The sequence below is a fragment of the Carassius auratus genome, chromosome 21, assembly GCF_003368295.1.
Source record: "Carassius auratus strain Wakin chromosome 21, ASM336829v1, whole genome shotgun sequence".
In the NCBI taxonomy this organism is placed as follows: Eukaryota; Metazoa; Chordata; class Actinopteri; order Cypriniformes; family Cyprinidae; genus Carassius; species Carassius auratus.
Window position 1 is genome coordinate 22,948,071 of NC_039263.1, and position 17,222 is coordinate 22,965,292.

At 36.0% G+C, this 17,222-nt stretch overlaps 1 protein-coding gene across 1 annotated transcript; it reads right to left on the minus strand.

The window, feature by feature from the left end:
- Positions 1–9: 9 nt before the first annotated feature.
- On the minus strand, positions 10–9,093 carry LOC113038991 (protein phosphatase 1 regulatory subunit 26-like). Its single transcript, XM_026196829.1, has 5 exons — positions 8,979–9,093; positions 3,100–6,588; positions 519–636; positions 309–358; positions 10–145 (listed from the first exon to the last, which is right to left on the minus strand). Exons 2-5 carry the CDS (start codon positions 6,519–6,521, stop codon positions 142–144), a joined length of 3,594 nt encoding a protein of 1,197 aa, XP_026052614.1. The 5' UTR covers positions 6,522–6,588; positions 8,979–9,093; the 3' UTR covers positions 10–141.
- Between the last annotated feature and the right edge of the window lie 8,129 nt (positions 9,094–17,222).

A 17,222-nucleotide genomic window follows, 5' to 3' on the forward strand; every position in this document is an offset into this window, starting at 1 on the left:
AGAACTCTTTATAAAATGAGAAACTGAAACAGAGAGACAAGTAAAAACTAAATATAAAACAATAACAACATAAATATTAAATATACTGAACTATACATGTATTCTGAACACGTGAACCTCATATTTTCCAGCGGCTTCAGTTTACCTGTAATAAAACGAAACATCATGGACAAGATCCACTAATGCTTGATAACCATAAAGCATCTAAATGCGTCGCTTAATATTAACCTTTATAAACTGAGCCGTCGTTTTATATCAAAGTGAGCAGAATGCATTATGCCCTGTATTATCTGTGCAAGTGTATTTACCTGGTCAAATTGATCACAAACTGCAGCCTTCGTTTAACTGTTTTGCTTTCCTACAACACACACACACACACGTTTTGGCACACAATCCAAAACTCAAACATCAGATAGGCTATATATTCGCTCACAAATACTAGGTGGGTCAAATCTGTTTTACATAAGTGTGTGTGTGCAAGTAAATGCATTAATTTTTAATAGTTTTTTTTTATGTACCTCTAGCTGCTTTTGAATACGAAGGCGTCTGGTTTGGAATTTCAGACTTCTCTCCTCTGTGTCCAGGGCAATATATGGACTTAACAAGAACCCTGGATCTATAGAGGTGGACAAAGACCTGGAGCGAACAAAAGAATCAGATTTACACATTCATACACACAGTCAGCCTCTGCATCTGTGAGCTGCAAATACCAATCTGATTGCTGATATTATAAACACAAATTGTATACATTCATACATTTGGCATCTAAAACAATGTTTTGGTTATAATTATTATTATTACAAAGTGTTCACTGGAAATTTAGCTTTGCAGGATTGAAGCAACAAATCTATAATTTTACATTCTTTAAGTAAAATACAAACATCAAAACTTACAGAAACATGCAAACTTTTTAAAAACGTAAAAACTCCTGCTTCTTGTACTGGTCTGATATATCATGCATGAACAACTTCAACAGAGTTTAATTGGTCACAGACATAGCATGTGGACACAGCAATGTAACAAAATATTCAATGACAAAGCATCACATTACAGCATAAAGATATCCTCTAATCTTCTTTTGTGATGAAAAATCAACAGGCCATTCTTTTTTCGTGTCCTGATGAGTGTCTAATTAAAAATATGAACATTCATAAGGACAAAACTATACAAAATTAAATATTTTGAATAGCTGTCATTTAGTTACATGTGATGCAAGGAAACAAACTGGCATTAGCTTCAATTTAGACATCTGTGAGGAAGGAAGCTACTTTTTATATAGACACAACACAGAGGAAGCTTTGTAAGATACTGATTAGAAACACACACACACACACACACACACACAGAGTATAAGAACCATACAGCCTTGTGTCTCAGTCAATTTTTATTATACATCTTCAGAGATACAGTTTGCATTTCGTTTCTCTGTGCAGAGCAGGGGACTCCAAAATCATTTTTTAAGTTTTTTTGCAAAATATCTATGAAAACTGGCAATGCCCAGCATAGTCAGCATGAGTCTTTACTTTCTTCTCTTCTATAAACAAAAATAAATAACATTCTTTTCATATAGGAAACACCTACATATAATAAGCAACAGAAACAGGAACTAAGAAACAGGTGCAGAGAGAGGGATGAGAGAGAGAGAGAGCGGTGTGACTTTTGAGAGAAGGATGCAAATTTGTGCTAAAAGAGAAAGATAACTGAATTTTGAGACACTGAGAGAGAGAGAGAGAGTTTCCTCCTTTTAATTAGCAGTCTGATATAAATCTTTGAATGTTGTCCAGTGGTACAAAAATTAACTGGTTATGACACGGATATAAAAAATTCTCAACTAAGTACATAAAAATGTGTTAAAGGGGAACATTGTGAAAAAAAACATGCTTATTGAGGGCAAGTTATTTAGAAGATTTTAAAAAAGCGTAAGGGTTACGATTACTGCTACTGCCGTTTAGCTGTAAAATTTTAATACCAAGTAATTGGCCATTTTTCATACACATTTTATATACATATGTAAACTTAAAGGGTTTCATTTATAAAACAAGCAGAACACATTTCTTTATAAGTTGTTCAACAAACTGTTCTTGTGTAGACTGTTACTTTGAACTGAATGGACCAATTTATACAAGAAGGGCTTTGGGAACTATTTTAATGGAAAATCATTCTGCTTCAGTTTCACAAATGAGGCCCAAATGAGTCATTCAGTGTTGTGCTGATGAGATTTTCCTCATTTAGAAACCTCAGGGACTATTTTAATGTTACTGAAAGGGGACTCAGCCCGTCCTCTCAGAGGTCAAGGATCTTGAATTATGTTGATTATGTTAAACCATTATGCATTGATGCAAACGAACAGTTTAGTACTTAAAGACGCAATTTGCATGTTGGTGTTTATCTTGTAGAAGTTTTTGCAGAAAAAAAAAACGATTTCCTAATGGATAGGCTAAATATTTAAACCTGGAAACCATTTAACATGTAAACTCACCAATGATATTGCCATCTTTTCATAAACCTTCGTTTTTTACTTTTCATAGTCTCAAATAAGAATTTCTCAAAAAGCAAAGTTTGTAAAGCATGATTCATTCAGAAATGCTGCAGCTGCTGCAGAGAAAATACAAAACAAAAACAATAAAAAAAACAAAGTTTAATCTCTCTTCATGACATCATGTCTGCTTTTAAATATATTTATAAATGTACAAACATACAAAAAAAGGATGTGGTACACTCAAATAGTCCTACATGACGTCCCATGGAACCTAAATCATACAGTACAAAAAGTCTGAAACAGTGAAATGCAGGACTAGACGCCGCAGTCTGTCAGGCTAATGCTAAAATAAAACAACTAATGCTTAAAGCCGAAGGAAAATTTCGGCTGTATGGTTGGGAATCTAGCAAAATACTTGCGATTCACAGACTTGGATCCAGAGATCCCCCCAAACCAATGACCAAAACACTCATTAACTCTTTCTAATTAAAGACGACGACAATTTGTTGAAGTCTTTCGTATCTTACATCTTAGAGCATGGATATGTACTGGGATTTGGCAACCATGTTCCCTCAACTGATATGTGTGTGTGTTTGGAGAGAGGACAGGTAGGTACTCACTGATTATGGGGCTGAGTCTTCCTGTCTTTTGTCTTCTGATCTTTCCTTTCCTCATCTGACTCTACATCTGTCTCATCAACACATTTCTCTTCCTCATCTTCCTGCTCTTTCTCTTCCTTGCTAACACTTCCTCCCTCCCTTTGTCTCACTCCTAAACATGCAGTGGACTCAGTCGGCTCTATCTGGCTGACCTGCAGGTGGTTTGTCTTTGCTAAGGGCGTTGGGAAAGCAGCCTGGTCCCGTTGTACCTGGATTACACTGCCGCCCTGGTGGGGGTGCAGTACAGGTGAGGGCTGGCACAGGTGTGAGGTGGCAGGGGATAAGTGTGGTCTATCGGAGAGGTGTCGGTCCCTTTTAAGGCGGTTATGCAAGTAAAGTCCCTCTGTCCTGCCCCCAGGGGGCGCCGAGGTCAAGAGGTCACCTGTGGTGACAGCACAGGAACTAATTTGAGGTTTTGTGATAGGTGAGGGACAAAGAGAACTAATGACATCCTTCAAAGGTATCCTAGTGGCTGATGTTAACCTCTGGTGGTTGACGGCAGGGTCATTACCATCTGCCGCGGAAAGTACCTTGACGTCGCTCATACCGCTGTTAACGGGTCTCATCAGGAATAGGTTCTGGTGTTGATGACCCAATGATTGGGGCATCTCTGAGCTCACAGAGGGAGTAGTGAAGGAGTTGGGTTTGATGGTATGACTTGTCGGAGTGTCCTTATCTGTCTGAGAGCTGCCGTTCTTTGGATCTCTTGGGGTCGAGATCTCAAGTTTTTGACTTTCGGTCCTCCTACAACCCATAATGCAAGAGCTGCCGGGTGTCAAGACTGGTCCCTTGTTGAGTTCTGCAGGTGCATCCGCGGATCTTGCAGGTGTGGCTATGGATTCCGCTTGTGTTTCACTTTTGAAGAGTCTAACAGAGGTTGATGCTGAAGCAGAAACTGGAGTTTCAATTAGGATCTTCTGACGTTCTGGGTTAACATCACACTCTGGAAGTGAGGTCAAGGAGTCTACAGCCTCTTCCTCCTGTTTGGTGTTTGCGGTGAAAGGTGTAGACTCCTTGGCTCTTTCAGCTAGAAATCTCCTGATCTCTTGCTCAATGCTATCATCGCTGTCCACAGAACTGTCTTCGTCTTCTGCATGCAGACTGGAAGAAGGTAAGTCCACATCTTGAGTCTTAGGAATCCCACCATTCCCAGTCACCTTGTCAGGTTGTGCAGGGCTTTTAGATTCTTTGATGTTCGGGACTTCTGATCTGCCTTTAACTGCTTTGCTTTTATGACCCTTGCCATTTTTAGTCCGAATGTTCAGTGTTTCTTTGCCACCTTTCAAGATGCCAGACTTAACGAGCTTGGAAGGGATACTCTTCAGGTCTGTAAAAGGTTTCTGTTTTTTTATAGCATCCAAAGATGAAGCCTCTGAAGGTCTGGTGCTTTTCCTCACCTTCATATCCCTCACTTTCTTTTTGACTTTTTTCTTTGTCTTAAGTAAGTCTTTAATTGCGGCATCTAGATCCTCATCACTGTCCAGGGAGCTGCTTTTGTCACTGCTGTCATTTTTCTCTGAGCCAATCGCAGTCTTTGGACTGGACATACTGTAAGTGGAAACTTTGTCTTTGAGTACACTACTATCCGTACCCTTGTGAGGTGGGGAGTTCTGCTTCAGTTTGCTGATTTTCTTGGTGGTTAGACTACTTGAATGGGACGTCACAGTGGGAGAGGCTGAAAGCTCTGGTCTGGTGGAGTCACAATAATTCAGAGTTGTCCCTGGAGGTTCCTCTTTAATATTCAAAACCAAGTCACTATCTCTAGAAAGTTTGCTTTGTTCTTCTTTGAACTTGCGTTTTTTTGACAGGGAGAGCCTCACTGCTTTGTTCGGCTGGGTTTCCTTCTTCTTCTTTGGCTCTTTGCTTGTGGTGGGATCTCCTGAAGCTGTTGGAGGTGCACCTGTTGTTGTAGGAAGCTCTTTGTTCATCTTTGCTTTATCCTCCAAAAATTTCCTTATCTCTTGTTCAATCCCGTCCTCACTGTCAACAGAGCTTTCATCACTTTTATCTACAGTTGGTGCAACAGTGGGGAATGTCGGCATCTGAAGCAAATTTCTGTTAGCAATGCTTAAGTTGGACTCAAACACCTCTGGCATGACAGTTTTGGAGATGTCTAGAATGGCTTCAGCACACATCAGCTCAGCAGTGTTGACCTTCAGGCTGGAATGGATCTGATGTTCAGTGTGGGTTTGTTTTGAGTTTGAAGGGGGTGGGGCACACTCTTTGACTTTAGAGCCCTGTGATGTACACTTGTTCAAAAAGTGGCTTACACCCAGTGGTGTAGGGAGATTAGACTTCTTAGTTATCAACTTCTTCTTGCTCTTCTTGGACAGTGCTTTGAGTGGCTCAGTGCTCATGCATTCGGAAGCAGCGACGGCTGGTTTGATATGTTGCACAGGCACAAGTTGGACAGATTTGAGAGGACTTTTCTTTTTCTTCTGCTTGTCTTTTTGTTCCTGGAAGTGACGGATTGCTTCTTCAATACCTTCATCGCTGCTCGATTCAGAGTGCTCCCTTTGTCGTGAAGATCTCAGGGCATCATTTTCACCTTCCTGTTTTTGTTTTTTCTCTTGCTGGAATCTCTGAATCTCCTCTTCAATTCCATCATCGCTGCTTGAATCGAGCCATTCCTCTTCCTCTTTAATGACGAGACGAGGTGGAGATCTGTCCATCTCTGAAGACGAGGAAGATCCTTTCTTAGCTCTGGGTGGAGGAAGACTTTTTACAGGCAAAACTTTACTTGTGTCTGCTTTCTTAAAGGGATTTTCTTTGCTTAGCTTCTTCTTCTTGACTTTCTTCTTAAGGGGCTGCGTACCACTCAAGGCTCTCTGTATATTATTGCTAGCAATTAGCACCTTACCACTAGTGGAATGTGTGTGTTGTTTAGCAGCATCTTGGACAGTTGGTTCCCTACGCTGAAGCTTGGGCGCTGGGGGCGAACTTGCCATCGGATCCCCTTTCCGCTTGTGGTCCACCTTCTCCTTCAGATACTCCTGAATGGCCTCCTCAATGCCTCTGTCCACAGAATCATCACTATCCGAATCATCGCCAGTATCAGATCTGCCAAGCTGTGGCTTAGTGTCTGGCCCTGTTCGCCTGGATCTTGCAGAAGTGTCCATGAGTCGCATTTGACCCTTGTAGTCAGCCTCGTGGCTGGAATGAGAAGCCTTTTCGGTCTGCATGTTTTCGCTCATGTCCGAAGACTGGGTGCTGTGGAGGCTCTCTATAATCATCTGGATCTTCTGTGGGATGGGGGTGCCGCTAACAGAAGCAAGGTCGCTGTCGGAAGCACTGTCATTGAAAAAGAGAGGCAGGATGCAGCTCTTATTGGATCTCCATTCCGAGTGAATAGCCACCACCGGAGGAACTGTCTTCAGGAACATTCTAGAAGGTCGGAATGAAAGGGATGTAGGTGCATGGGGAAGCTCCACCGGTGATCTTGTTTACATTCTTAAATGCAAAGAACAGAAGTTGTAATTTTAACAACATTAATAACATTTAATTCTAAAACATTGCATGCAGTGTTTAGAAGAGTGATTAGAGCATCATTTAAAATATTAGGGATACATTCTTTACAAAACATTAATGGTAGATGGGACCAGGGAGAGTTGAAGTTTGTCATTTGAACAAATTATCTACAGGGATGAAATCAACATCATACAACAATTAAAAAACAACAAAATTCACATCAGTAATGGATTATAATTTTAATGCAGTCAGGTTATAAATGTGAATTTACAGAACTTTTATCATCAGCAGATTTCCATTTAATTTGAAATGCACATTTGCTCAAAACTTTCATCTAAAATGTATATTGAGAGAAAGAACAAAAAAAAAAAAAGAACTAGAACAATTGCGTATCAGAAAGGAAGGGTTGTAACAACCTTGGGATAGTGTATAAGCTCACAATTAACAATTAGTGAGCACATATTTAGGACAAATTATTTAAAAGACTAATTGTAATAAAAAAAAAAAGTGTTACTGAAATAAAGCAAACAGATGTTACAACATTCCACAGTCTGCCTATTACAGGCAGCGCTGTCACAAAAATTTACAGAGCCTGGTATAAAAATTATGGTTGGGCTCCCCAACCTCCAGGGCAAATTAGTGGGCCTACAACTCAAATATGGGTCACGGCTGGGTCAAAGACAGCAGAGAAAAACAATGATAAAAGCAAATAAAATATGCAGCTAACCATATAATCCTGTACTCTTTACATTTTTTTATTAAAAAAATTGGTATTTCACTTAGTGGTATGGCTAATACTAATGCAATATTTATCCAAGTGTTTTTGTTCTATGTAGACTGGTAAATCACAATTAAATGTTAATAGAATGCTTACAGGAGGTGTATTGCAATTATACATCAAAAAATTTGTGAGGGATATTCAGCTTTATTGGCTTTTTCTAAACAATATATGGCTATTAATATTATAAATATAATGTTCTGTAATTTTAAGATTAAGATTTGTTAGCTTTAACACCAGAACAGGTGTTTCAGTGGCACTTGATATTATAAACATAGAAATAGCAAACCAAATTTTGTGATTTTTTTTTTTTTTGCAAACTATTTATCGTGTACGAACAAACAGCGATGTTCGAAATCCAAATTAATGAGCCGGTTCTTTTTAGTGAAACAAACACGGCCGGTGTTGTCCGCAGTGGTACGAGCTTTGAACGAATGACTCTTATGGACTGATTCTTTTAGTGAATCACTTGTGATTCCGAGCTTATGCTGAATGAATCTGACTCACTGAACTGTAAATTATTACTTTATTTACTTCTAATTAGCCTAGAAATGTCAGTGTGTTATGTCGTAGTTAAGGCATAGTTAAGTGTAGTTACAGTCTACTTTGTCTATATCACAAAAATTATGAGCTTCGATTCGTTTTATATGAATGACTAAATTCAATGTATTTTTATATTTACTGATCTTTAAATATATAGTTACAATAAATTATTGGAATGATTTACACCAAGAAATCCGTGTAAAAATTATTTGTGCTTTGTTACGTTTGCTGAAAGTTAACATCACTTGAGGATAATAAATGTGAACAAGAATTACATTCATTTAAAGTACTTATCCGTACAAAGTACTAAAAGAATCACTAATGGAACTGTTAACGAATCAGAATCGTCAAGATAAATCAGAATGGCTGTATTCATATAAATTCCTATTGCTAATTTTAAGGGCGCGTAAGCTAACGTGCATGCATCGATACCCGAGCAGTACCGTAGCCGAGGCCCCTTCCTTCGCTGCCTTCAACCGCTTCACCTCCTCAGACAATAATCTCCCGTAAGTTATGACAAAATAACTCCCTCAGCTGAACGGAGACTTTGTATCTCCTTTGCACTTCACCGTAAGAAACTTGTAATGTTTTACTGTGATTTTGCAGTTCCGCAGTCAGAGTTCCGTCTCACCGGCGCACCGGGCTCTCCCTCCGCGCAGCTCGCGGCTCTGCATGCACTCTAAACCGGGGAGCGGAACTAAGAGACACCGTTGAGGAACGAGCGTCTTCCGCCTGCCGGCCACGGTGTCTCCGGCCGTGTTTACACTCGTTTAGTTTCAAAAGAGCTTCTGTTAGGGGGAACCCCGGAAGTCGTGCGTTTAAACGTGACATTTAATAAACCACCCCGTTTAAATGTAGCAAAGAAGGGGAAGGAGGAAAGCTAAAGTTCGCCTTGAGATGTAACGTTGAGCGGTGAGACGCTCAAGGGGCCTCTTCACTTCTCGCCGGTTCATTTTCCAAAACCTTCTTTGTATTGTTTCTCTCTAACGAAAAACATCAGAGAAGTAACAACGCGCTGCATGCAAGCGACAGATAACGAGATGAGGCTCACCTTGCGAATGATGAACAGTTGTTGCGTTTATCTTCCAGTGTTACAGATCCAGCTTTTGTAATTCTTAACACATTTTTTGGAGCGTCTACACACGGGAGCGAGCGCGCGCAGCCGTCTCGTGCACCTTCAGAAATCACTTAAAGACACAGTACCGCATAACTAGAATTGTGTTGTGAAATTAAAGGGGTCATATAATTATTTAATATAACTAATACAGCTATTTAATCTCAGCATTATTTTTGTTAGAATCAGGCAGATAGTGCTTTAGGAAGATATATTGAATTTATTTGGATGAATACGGCATATACAATATTACATACATTTAAACTTGTTTAACAAACATTTTATAAATAAAGAAGGAAAATTTAAAAGTAGCATTTCATTTAAAAAAATAAAAGTAAAAAATTAATTAATTATTTTTGTTTTACCTGTATTTAAAATTCCACATTGTATTTTGTTTTAAGGTTACATGGTTACAACTTAAAGGATAAAATCCTGGCAGAAAAGGACTAGTAGCTTTTCAGTGTTTTACAGTCTATCTAACTGAACAACAATTATATACAGTGGGGCTTGAAAGTTTGGTCACCCTTTGCAGAATCTGTGAAAATGCGAGTAATTTTCAAAAAATAAGAGAGATCATACTAAATGCATGTTATTTTTTATTTAGTACTGTCCTGAGTAAGATATTGTACATAAAAGATATTAACATTTAGTCCACAAGACAAAAAAAATGCTGAAATTATTAAAATAACCCCACTCAAAAGTTTGGGAACCCTTGGTTCTTAGTACTGTGTTCTGTTACCTGATGATCCGCGACTGTCTTTCTGTTTTGTGATGGTTGTGCATGAGTCCCTTGTTTGTTCTGAACAGTTAAACTGAGCAGCGTTCTTCAGAAAAATCTTTAAGCTCCTGCAGATTCTTCAGTTTTCCAGCATCTTTGCATATTTGAACCCTTTCCAGCAGTGACTTTATGATTTTGAGATGCATCTTTTCAGACTGAGGACATTTGAGGAACTCAAACACAACTATTTAAAAAGATTCAAACATTCACTGATGCTCCAGAAGGAAACAAGATGCATTAAGAGCTGTATGAAGATAGCCAAATTTGTCTTATTTTGTTGAAATATTATATTTTTTCCCATTTAGTTCTGCCCTTCATAAGCAACAGAAGATACTTGTATGTTTCCTGGTACACAAATTAAGTACAATTTACCTTGATCTTCAAATTCCAAAAGTTTTCTAAATGTTACTAAACTTGGACTAAATGTTAATATATTTTATGTACAATATCTTACTCAGGACAGTATTAAATAAAATATAACATGCATTTAGTATGATCTCTCTTATTTTTTGAAAATTACTCATATTTTCACAGATTCTGCAAGGGGTGCCCAAACTTTCGAGTCCCACTGTATACAGTATACAAGTTAATAACAAGCTGTATCATAAATTCACATACATTATTGACCATTTGGAAACTTAATGCACAATTGAAGCTTGTTCTGTTAAGCATCTGTCTCCAGATCTCTCCAGGTTGATGTGCTGCTTGGCTGGCTGTTCAGTGGTTTCCTCTTTTTGTGTAATTTAGAATTTTTTTTTTTAAAGAGTAAAATTTGTTGCTAGGTGCTTTTTGAAAAAAAGTTGCCAGGGTAGTCTGAAAAGTTGCAAAATCTAGCAACAAAATTGCTAAGTTGGCAACACTGTTTCGTCAAGAGGCTCAATAGAGGAAAAACAACAACAACAAAAAACCAACAACCCAGCTTTAAAGGTTAAAAATGACCCAGCAATGTAGTTACAGAAAAGCTACCCAGCACATAGGTTAAAATATAAAAAAATAACCCAATAAAAACCCAGCATTTGAGTTAAAAAATAACTCGGCCTCCTTCCCCCCCCAATTAATTTCTTTCTTCTTTTTCTGTTCTTTGTGTTAATTAAACCTAGCATCAAACACAACTAATACAATAAGTAATAATGATCATAAATAATACAGAATTTGGGTATAGTTAGAAAATAATATCATAAAATAGAATATATGATAATTTCTTCTTCATTTATCCAAATGTTCATTTATTAATTTTAATTTATTTCAAATATTTATTTTATTTTACTTTATTACTATTATTATTAATATTATATTAGTTTAGTAATTTTGTTATGTGTGTTTGCCATTTTTATTATTAGAAAATATTGTAACACTTAATGAATTTTCATTTCTGTTTTTGTTTTTATTGATTTCCTGTTTTTAATTTTAGTGCTTAAACTTTCAGTTAATTTTTTTTCCACTTAGTATAAAATATTCATAGAATAATAATAATACTTATGTTTTGTTTTATTTCACATCTATTTCAATTAACAAACATTTTTTTTAAATAGTTTTAGTAATGATCATAAACCATTCAATTATTCATTCACACTGTAAAGCAAACAGTCAAATGTATAAGTTCTCTTAAATTTTGAATTCTGAAGGGACGGATATGTAAAAAGGCTGAATGCAGATATTTATTCATTTTATTAAATAAACTTAAGCAGTTCTAGTGCTGTGAATGGTGTGGCAGGTTTTGTACACATGGTGGCGCTGTTAGTGTAAGAATCCATGCACACTGACTTTTCTCGCTCCAGAAAACCATCAGGCGCATTGATGTTTTGTTGTGTGTTTGGAGTTTCTGAATGCTGTGCTGATCATTTACTCAAAACTAACTTCACCTTTTTTCATCATTTTTAGTTCAAACAGGTGACTTAGAGTAACCACAGACAGCTCTACTGTAGTTCATCACATTAACTCTCTATGGACATTTTTTTTTGTTTAATCTTAATGTATCTATTGTTTTACCATCTAAGAAGTTTGCAGCAGTGTATTGTATCATTGCAAAGTCTGGACTGTAAAATTGTGATCCTGCATGTGTGTGAATCATTGTGAAGAGAGCATGTGCATGCGTGTGTGGGAGGAAAAGAGCTGGAGACAGAATGGGTGTGATGTGGAGGATGATTCAGATTTGTTTCGCTGTCATTATAATTTTTACCTGCTGTCTCTTCTCGTCTGCCTAAAACACCTACGCACTCGCAGACACACTGTCTCTCTTTCCTCGTTGCTCTCTGATCATTTTGACAGAGTTATTTAGGGCTGAATGTGGCTTTATACCTTTGCAGCACCTGCATATTAAAGCTTTCCTGCCAAACGACTGACATTTGCACTTAATTTATTAACAAAGCACAGAAACAAACACAAATCTGACCTAATACACATTCATTTTACTAACTGGAGTAAAATAGGATTTGACCAATTTATATATACGGCTGTCAAAATACAATTAATGTCCTTGATATGCAAGACAAAATGTTAATTGATTAAAATGAACAAAGATGTTAATTGATGAACTGGACTGGTGAGGATTACTTGTGGATTATTGTGATGTTTTTACCAGCTATTTAGACTCTCATTCTGACGGCACCCATTCACTGCAGAGGATCCATTGCTTAAAAAGTGAAGTTTTGCCATATTATTTTCTCTAACTTTAATAAACAAACACATCTACTTGGATGGCCTGAGGGTGAGTAAATGATCAGCATATTTTCATTTTTGAGTGAACTATTTCTTTAATGATTATTCAGCAAGAGATTAAAAAAAGAATGAAAATCGTCCCAACCAGCCCTCATCTCTTATACTTTACCTGAATGTCAATCTGTGAAACCAATGAGGAATAAAGAGAGGCATTTTAAGCAGAGAGATGAAGGTGATGAGTATTTAAATGAACGTGTTAGTATTCAAGTGAGATAGATGTGAGACTGAGGGAAAATCTAGGAAATTGCACAGGAGCATCATTACCAGTGATTTAGTGATGATAAGAAAAGAGTGGAAAGTGAAAGATCGAGAGGGAGAAAAAATAAGGAATGGTCGATGAACGAAATCAGATATGTGCCGCTAAACAAGTTTGTTTCCCTATGGTTTGAGCTGCCAATTTCCTCTGATGAAATATGACCCAAAGTTTTCAACAGCAGCAGATTTATCTTGCTGATAATTGTTTTTAGATTATGGATGTTTTTGGAGTGATTTATTGCAGGCAGAGGGTCCCTGTAAACCCAGTTACAAGGGCACCTTTAACTCAGCAGAGATTTCGTTAATATGCCTTTTGAATAAATTAATCTATGTGTATGTTTGACCCTGGAGTAAGGCACACGGGACACACACACACACACACACAAGCACAAACACACGGTCAGCTTAATCAAAGCCAACCTTGTAGCCATGTTTGTCTTTGGCCTCCAAAGTTTGTTTTATTCAGTCTAACTTCAAAACACACACACACAACTTTTACGTTGTCCCCTTGAAAAGACTTTGTCCTCACCTGAATGTACTGTACACTCCCCAAAAATATCTGGATGTCTATTTTAGCAGAGTACATTTTACCATTTTTTGTAGTTGGCTATGGTTCAGAGGCTCCCAAAGTAAAAAAAAACCCCACAACTTTTTAGTCCCCAGAGAAATTGAGGAGTAAATCGGCTGCTAGCAAATGATATTTCCCGAGAAATTTGTGTTTCTTCATTGTAACATTCATCCTGTTTTGATTTAGACACTTAATACAGGGTTTCATTTATTAACATTAATTAAGGCATTAGGTATCATGAAATTACAATGAACTGTAGATTTACAACATTTATTTTCTAGGTTAGTCTCTAGAATGTTAATTTCTCCGTATGCTAATGCTTTTTTAGCATTAAAGTTGTATAATAAGTTCATGTTTAATGAACAAACATGAATTAGCAGCGAGCAGAAGTATATTTATAAATGTACATTACGCTGTAAATTTGTTGTTTATTGTTAGTTCATCATGCTTACTGTATGTTAATGATGTAAGTGTTAACCTAAATATTTGAATACAAATATTTGGATTTAGTAAAAAAAAAAAAAAAAAAAAAAAAAAAACAGTGTTTAAAATATAGGTGTTATAGTGAAATTAAATATTAATATCTATATAAAATATTCAAAATATTTTAAAATAGATTTAAATAAATTTGGAATATTTTTATGCCTGGCTTTAAGGATACATTTATTTGGTAAAACTTTACAAATAAGGTTTAGTTAGTTAAAACTGGTTACATTTGTAACATTTAAAATTGTATATTAACTTCAGGTTTAGTGAACAAACATGAATTCACAATGGACGGTATAGTTTATTCATGAATTAACATTAACCTAGATAATAAATGCATTAAAAGTGTTGTTTATTGTTAATTTATAATACCTACTACATTAACTAATGCTAATAAAGTTAACAGTGTCTGCACTGTTAACCCTTGCTGTATTCTCTAGGGTAAATAACTGTAAAATAGCCAGTGTTTTGCTGTATCATCTGGGAACAGTATTTTCCTAAAAAAAACCCTGATAAGGTGTGGAGTACATGGGTACTGCATTGAAATTAAATATCACTATCTATATAAAATATAAGAAAATAATTATTTAAAAAAAGATTTTACTTGCTTTTACAACTTTAAAGACTTTTTCACACATTTATTGGTAACAATTTACAGTAATGTTCAGTTAGTTAACATGGCTTTAGCTAATATTAAGTGAGCAACAACATTTGATGCAGTATTTATTTTTTTATGTTAGTTAATATAAATATGATTCTTGTTGGTTCATGTTATTGCATTAAATATTATAACAGATGCAACTTTGGATTTTAATGATGCATTAGTAAATGTAAAAAATTAGCACTGACTGAAGATGAATAGATCCTTTAATGTTTTTAATTCTAGTGCATGTAAACTATAGTTAGCAAATGGAACCATATTGTAAATTTATTTATTGTATGCAATGCGATTTTCACTGTTAAAACAATAACTATATATATATATATATATATATATATATATATATAAAAAACTTGTAGCAACTCTGCAGTGGCCCACATCTATGGCAAAGGGCAGAAGCTGTTTTGATTTTTTTTTTTCTTTACGAAAGTACAGTTCAGTAAGGTTTTTTTGTTGTTGTGGTTGTTGTTGTGTCTCAGATCACAGAATAAACTTCACACACCCTGCAGGGAACTGTGGGTAAAGTGTTTTTGATGAGGAGGTCTTTGCTGAGGCGCAGCAGGACGGAGGTTAGCGAGCGTGTCTCTGAGACAGATATCCGGCCATTACACTTCAATTTCTGCAGGAGGGATTTTAGACATCCTGCTCTATCATGTGCCGCAGAAAAGATTCGGCCATTATTTTTATTGTCTGTTACGCATCGATGAAGAACACTTGGCTCGTGCTGAGAAGTATGATTCATTTCAGTGAGTCGGTTTGTTTGGACAGTTTGTTTCAGTGAACTGAATAAGAGAAACACTTCACTGATTCATTTACATCAGGAGTCACTAATGTTCTCAGAAGCATATTTTAGTTAAGTGCTGCTGTTTGAAGCTGGTTTAGATCACTGCATCTCACAGTGTGATGCAATGTTACTGTTAGACTGGAATGGAACAATTTTAAGATATTTTACTTCAGATTTATTTTTCTGAGAGTAATTCCTGCTGTAATGATATTGTAATTGATATTTAGTAGGCAGAATATAATCAACCCAGTACAGAACAGTGTTGTTTGTGAGTTGGACATAGCTACTTAAAATGCTAGCGATTTATTATTATTTTTTATAGAAATTATGAATTTTATTCATCAAAGATTTAAGAAAGTGATCAAATGTGACAATTGTTACAAAAATGTTCTGTAAATGCTGTTCTTTTGAATGTTCAAAAACCCTGTAAAAAGTGTAACATGGTTTCCGCTAAATAATAATAATAATCATAAAAATAATAATTAATTAATTAATCAGCACAACTGTTTTCATCATTAATAATAATAAGAAATGTTTCTTAAGCAGCAAATCAGAATATAAGAATGATTTCTGAAGGATCATGTGACACTGAAGACTAAAGTAATGATGCTAAAAACTTTTTTCTACATTTATTTAAATTTTCAAATAGAAAACATTTTTTTTAATTGTAATAATATTTCACATTATTTCTCTTTTACTGTATTTTTAATAAAGGAATGAGCATAGGAGGCTTTTTTTCTCAAAAATAACTGTGAATGTTACTCTCAAAAATAACTATATAATAAAATTAAGTACTGTTTTTTACATGTATAACCTATTTTTTGTTAAAATGCTGACAGATCAATTACATAATAAGCCAAAAACGAGATGATAAAAAATAATTATTATTACTTCTGGTCCATTTATCATAATGGAAATAAAAGGTCAGCTGCAATGTATTGTGGGAGACAGTAAGCCATGCAGTGTGTTTTGCTGTATATTGCACATTTTAATAAATGTAATAGGTTTTCATTCAGGCATTATGTGCATACAGAAAATTCACATATATCTATATGCACAGCATAGTATATTAAAGAAATAGTATTCACCAACAGGGGGCACTGTTCTCCTTTGTCTTGAAATCATTTATACATTAAAATCTCTTTTCAGCTGCAGGACAGAACAAGGCTCTTTTGTTTCACTGATTATATTTCGCATTAAATTCACGATTCAATATAGAATTCCACATTACGGGGAATCAATATAAGGTTTTATGATCTTATCCACATTCAGACCCCTGAAGGGCAGGGAATTTAATCAATAACAAAAGCAGGAGAGACAAGTGGCTAGTGAGCGTCTTAAAGCAATAGAGCCATTATCAGGCTCTCACATGTAAAGATAGTGATGTTCATATGGTAATAACTGTTTAATAGGCAGTTTGATCATTCTCTTGGCTGAAATGATTCACTTTATCCAAAAATGAAAATTTGCTGAAAATGTACTCACCCTCAGGCCATCCAAGATGCAAATGAGTTTGTTTTTACATGCTATTTGGAGAAATGTATCATGACATCACTTGTTCACCAATGGATCCTCTGCAGTGAATGGGTGCCGTCAGAATGGGAGTCCAAACAGCTGATAAAAACAACACAGTAATGCACAAGTAATCCACAGAACTCCAGACCATCAGTTTGTGTCTTGTCAAAAGCTGTGTGTTTATAAGAAACAAATCCATCATTAAGATGTTTTTAACCTCAAACCATTGATTCTGGACAAAACAAAAGTCTCTATTCATAATATTGCTTTCTCCAGTTTAAAGAAATGTCTGAATCAGGAGAGAAATATGCAGATCAAGCACCATTTACAGGCAAAAACTACAGTCCAAAACAGTTAAATACAAGCAGCAGAAAGGCTTTTTCACTGGAGGAAACGTAATCATGAATGATAGACTC

Excerpts from the sequence above, each read along its gene's own strand:
- LOC113038991 (XM_026196829.1), bottom strand. The coding sequence starts at position 6,521 with ATGTTCCTGAAGACAGTTCCTCCGGTGGTGGCTATTCACTCGGAATGG. Across the intron at positions 637-3,099 it reads AAGACTCAGCCCCATAATCA|GTCTTTGTCCACCTCTATAG; the intron begins GTGAGTACCTAC and ends TGTTCGCTCCAG. Across the intron at positions 359-518 it reads GTATTCAAAAGCAGCTAGAG|GAAAGCAAAACAGTTAAACG; the intron begins GTACATAAAAAA and ends TGTGTGTTGTAG.